Source organism: Octopus bimaculoides, chromosome 8 (assembly GCF_001194135.2).
Source record: "Octopus bimaculoides isolate UCB-OBI-ISO-001 chromosome 8, ASM119413v2, whole genome shotgun sequence".
Classification (NCBI taxonomy): Eukaryota; Metazoa; Mollusca; class Cephalopoda; order Octopoda; family Octopodidae; genus Octopus; species Octopus bimaculoides.
This window is the reverse complement of record NC_068988.1, coordinates 83525912-83531493: the sequence shown is the minus strand read 5'-3', so window position 1 is coordinate 83531493 and position 5582 is coordinate 83525912. Positions and strand designations below refer to the sequence as shown.

At 32.4% G+C, this 5582-nt stretch overlaps 1 protein-coding gene across 1 annotated transcript in view; it reads left to right on the top strand.

Moving 5' to 3' along the window:
• LOC106872407 (peroxiredoxin-1) overlaps positions 1-5582 on the top strand; it is a 34659-nt gene that overhangs the window by 24861 nt on the left and 4216 nt on the right. Inside the window, exon 5 of the mRNA XM_014919404.2 lies at positions 640-770. Coding sequence (XP_014774890.1) covers positions 640-770 — 131 coding nt within the window. The remainder of the gene's footprint in view (positions 1-639; positions 771-5582) is intronic.

Genomic DNA, 5582 nt, shown 5'->3' with positions numbered 1-5582 from the left:
CGAACCTACAAATTAATAATACATGGTCAGTGTTGAAACCTGAGGTGTGGTATTCAATTAGTGTAAAATGTGGTATAACTGTGGATCCTACAGTCATTTGATTTAGATGCAATTAGGGTATTCAGTCTAGACTGACCCAAGTTACACACTGGCATTGATCTCATGTGGTTTCAGAGGCAGCATGGTCTCAGGTTGTAACACATCAAAACCTCCATTTATGTCAGACTTCTTTAACTGCTATTATCCACCACACTCTCCTATAATCACTTGTGAACTTGTTCATTGCATTAAAACTATTTTCTGTTTTTTCACTCAGTTGTCTGACATAATGGTTTTCGGTCAATTTAGCTGACTTGACACTTTTGTTTTTTAAGCTCTCTCCTTAAAGAGTGATTGGTTTCTTGAATGGAAATGATTAGATGAAAGGACTAGTAAAACAATAGCTTTTTTGTGAAAACCAATTTGTTTCGTATGATTGTAAAGCAGGCTAATAACTATTAATTCACTTAACATATTACTAGTAACTATAGTCCACACATAACAATTAGTCATTTGAAAATAAATTTGATTAAAGCAAGTTTCAGAAACTCATTAACTCATTTCTTCAGATTTATTATATAGGTTTTTTTTTTCTTTCAGGGGTCTATTTATCATTGATGAGAAAGGTGTTTTGAGACAGATAACTATTAATGACCTACCAGTTGGTCGATCAGTTGATGAGACACTGCGTTTGGTACAAGCATTCCAATTTACAGACAAACACGGTGAAGGTAAGACCTTGCAATCTTAGTTCCATTTTATCTCTGAATGTCAGTAATGTTTGTAATAATTATCTGACAATGGCTTTATGTTCAATATGAATTATTGATCTCTGATAGTTTTATGGCAGTGTTTAGTCACTAAAGAATTAAAATAACACATTTGTTAATCGAGTTTTTTAATCCTGTATAATTACTTTCAGATTGCTTTGATAAAAGAAACATGCAATTATATCTATAATACTTGTTGGTTTCTAGTTTTTGGTTTCAATTTTTTTTTTCTTAGGTCCTTCCTTCTCTTAGAAAATTTTTAACTTAAACTGATTTGAAGTTGATTTGATTCTGTAGGAAAATAATTTAATTGCATACCTAATTTACTGAGGTTTATTTTTCAGTTGCCAAAAATTTACTGAATAGTTTTGTAAATATTTCTCCTACTTCAAATTTATATAATACTGTAGACCATGTTACAGTATTGCTTGAACATCAATCACAGATGTTAGATTTGTATGCAATTTGGTATTCAAGCAGCTTAACTTGATCAGTTGTCAAGTTTGTTTTCTCAAGGAAGAGAAATAACAGCTAATCTCCCTTGACCCACATGCTGCTATCTTAAAGGACGTTGGATAAAATTGTCCTGATTACGCAATTCATACAGAATAGTCTTATTTTAGCTTGCTATAGAATTTAAATACTTATAGATTTACTTGGTGAAATAATGTTTGCTTAATATACACTATTTTTGTTTTATCAAATTTTTTCATTGGTATTAATGAAAGACTTGCACTGGACAAGTTTCTCTTTGAGGCTTACTAGCAACACTGTCTTTAGCTTGCTGATATGTTGGCAAAATAATTAATCAATTCTATTGTTGTAGAGGTCCTAAATTTGTATTGCCTGTGAGCCCATATTACAAGCCTCATTTCCTTTCTGTTGAAGCTTTTATCTTCACTAGAAAAGATTGACTCAACAATATTGTATGTAATCTATTGTCAGCTTTCTGGTTAGTCATTACTCCATTTAAGCTCTTACATCAGTTTCGTTTCAGTGATTTTGATAAGATGGAGTCTGTCCTTTGCATAGTGAGGGTCTTTTTATATATATAGTTATTTCAGCCACTCAATGGTATGGATCATTTGTGTAAAGTAAACTGGTTCTAGTTTGGCTTAAGATTTTGAAACGGATTCGACACTAATTTGGTCATGCAAGTCAAATGTTGACTTAATGGTTGAATTTGTTCAGGTTCTGAGCGATACAGAAAATGAAAACTTAAGTCAATGTTAATATTGTGCTTTAGTTATCATGTATTGAATGATACTATTTGCCTGACTGTTAAATTGACTGAAGTTTAAACTTCAATAGTTTTAAGTTTTGAGGTTTCACTATAACTGATGCCTTTGCTGACAATAAGTTGTTCTGACTATTTGTGCATGTCTAATGCCAGTTGTTTCAGAATTAATGTAAAACTAATGCCTTTGATTTTGGCATAATTCTCTTTAATTATTAACAATGGTAGCTATATCTTTTAATATATACTTGCTCTTGTATAAAAGGTTGAAAATGATTAATTTCAGTTCAAATTGGTCTGTTAATTCTAATTTAAACTTATGTCTATAACTATATGAATTTCATTAAGTTTTTTTTTTTTTTTTTTTTTTTTTTTTCTTCTGGAAAATTATAAATATGAATCCTTTCTTAACCATTTGGAAAGCTTCAATATAGCTTAGGATTATAATTTATAAAAATTAGTATTTCAGGATTGAATTACATTTGATTCTTGTGATTTTTGATTTGCTTCTTCTGTATTCTTGTCAGTGTTTTTCTGTCAGAATATGAAGGCATTAGACATACTTGGAATCTATTTCATCTACTTGATTCTAATTTCTAAAGCTCTTTTAAATTAGTTCTTTAAAGTAAGTCTTGAAGAAAAAAATCCTAACTTTTTTTTTCCCTGAAATATATTACATTTTAGAATGTAACTTAATTTTCATTAATATGAATTCCTTTAAAATGTCTAGTTTCTATCGTGCTCATATGATCATGTCAAAACCTGGACTACTGGATGTGTATATAAAGTTTAGTTTTGTAGAAGTATTGTTTTGGATTGTTATACGGCACCCCTCAGGTATGAAAACTACAGATTTTAAGTGAAGCTATCACAGTAACCTTAAAGTACTAGGTACTTCAATAATAAATTGTTTTTCTACAGCTTCTGTTTGAAATTTTCAAATTTCTGACTGCTAGCCTTTTTTTTTTTTTTTTTTTTTTAATGAAATTGCAATGACTGGCATTGGTTCTGTTCTAGTTGATGACCTTATAAATCCTCAAACACAACCTTACTGTCGTCTACGTGATGCTGTTACTCTCTCCATGTTGGTGTGTGGGTCTTTTTACTAACTTTTCTTCCCTCTTAACATTATTGCACATGTGGCATAATATAGTGCACTGTTAGTGTTCTGTCTGTAGTGAAGCCCCCTATTTTAGTTCTGTATATGTAATTAAGGAACCAGTGTACATATACTTTTACTGGGCTCAGTCATGGGACTGTAGCCAACTGGAGTAGTTTTCAAGTAGATCATATTAACTCTGGTACTTGTTTGATATTCATTGTTGCACCACTGTTATAGAACATAGACAAATATAAAAAGCCCAACATGTAAGATAGGTACCTGTACCCTCTACCTACCAAATTTTACCCACAAACTTTTGGTCTGTATATTGTCTACAAGTTTCAGAACTTGAATCAACACAGTATGGGTGAGAGAATTGGTTTAATCCTGAGCATTCAGGTTAGTCAGTTAAATACAATGCTTATTTATTCACATTGTTTTGAATAAATCGTGCATTATCTCAGTTTCCAGATTTCATTATGATTTTCTTTAACACTGACTTTGTAGGTAGTTGTAAAAGGCTCCATATCTGGGTCTGATATGGTCAGTTTAAAGGCTAAAATGTTAATTCTTTTTTGCTGTATTTAGTGAGTCTTCTGAATTGTGACAGATCAACTTTTATGTGTTTGTGACTTTAGGGAGTGCTACAGTGCTATCCAGTTTCTGTGGTTGATACATTTTGTAGCAAGCTACATTTCAAACTCTGCCATTTCTGACAACTGGCAGTTGCTCTCTCTCTCTCTTTCTCTCTCTTCCTCTCTCTCTCTTTCTCTCTCTTTCTCTCTCTCTCTTTCTCTCTCTTTCTCTCTCTCTCTCTCTCTCTCTCTCTCTCTCCTATGGACCCATATATTAAAATATATTCAGGGTTCAAATTTCTGCAATATGCTAGCTATTGTAACAGCCATCTTAAGCGACAAAGGATACATATATGCAGTTCTAGATGCACTCTGTAACTAAAGTGATAGCCATGACTGGAATGAGGCTAATAAACTTTCAATGTATAGAGAAAGTGGCTGTCGAACTTGTAATTTTTCCAAGCATTGCTTGCAGAAACTCAACTGAAGTTGGTCAGTTTGTTTCATTACCAAAGTATCCTGGGAGCTACTTGGTCAGCAAATTCCTCTACTGCTGAAGATGATACGCAGCAAGTCTGCTTCTTAGCAGTTACACTTTAAACCATAGCTCATACATAAAAGAAATACTAAAATTCCTTAACCTGTTATCTCATGTCCTCTACACACTAACAGTAGTAGTGGACATAAAACAATATTATATATTCTGCTCTTTCAATGGAGAGCTGATGCTTTTAAATTTGACTTAGGTAGTCTTTGCAGATTTTTTTTTCCTCAGAAATAACTGCTGTACGAGATGCAATTATAGGAATGTAATTGTAGTAATTGCATTTTACATGGTATGTAAATTAGTATGTGGCTCTGTTCTGATACTGAAAGATTTTACTGCTACTTTGACTAGGTCAGATTATTGAACAGATTCCTCCATAGTGCATATTTGATAGGAAATTCCCTTTGTGCTTTGGCAATAATAATAGAATTTTTTTATTAGAATAAGCCATTGTGGTTGTGTAACCACAGATCAACTGATCAAGCGGATCTCTGATTAAAGGCAATCCAACAATGATCATCCTGCTTTTTTTTAGAGCTATCTTGGATTACATAGTGTTTTTAAGCTGGTATAGTGTAATTTGATGGCTGTTTAGCTGTTATGTCTAGCTCGTTGAGTGACAGCTTAGAGGATTATTCAGTGACACTGAATCCAAAACTATGTAACTGAGAAGCAAACCTCTCAAATGGAAGGCTTTCTGGCAACTTTTAGTTCTTAGGTATGCCTATTTCAAGATTAACAGTTGGCTCAATTATTAGAGTAGAAAACTGCCAGTAAAGTTAAGGCCATAATGTAGTTGGGTAAAATTGTAATACAGTAACAAAACATTTATTCATTGGCTAATGTTAATTTAAGCTGATCTTTGCCAAGATGGGTAATAACTCCTGATGTGCCTTGGTCTTATGAGATCTCATTAGTAAACCATAGCCTTGCCTGTAGTTATCAGATTAATAGATGTATTTTGATGTACATGAATGAACACCAAAAATTATAATGGGTGGTCAGTGGATGAATGGTTGTTCCATAAATCCTGCTGCATTCTGAAATGCAATTATCAGTTTCTGTCCTCAATAATAACCAGGTGAAGAAAAGGAGATGAAAGATACTCTTTGCATTATGAGATATCCAGGATAGTTTGTTCTTTCATGAATCATCTCTTGTGAAGCTTATATATAAGTAGGTATGTGTGTTTTAGCAGAAAGCTGAAAATTTAATGAAGAATGGGATAAGTTTGAGTCTGTTTAATAAACCTGAATCCTAAACTATCAATGTTTTATTTTGACAGTTTTTAAAATAGTCACTGTATAATAAT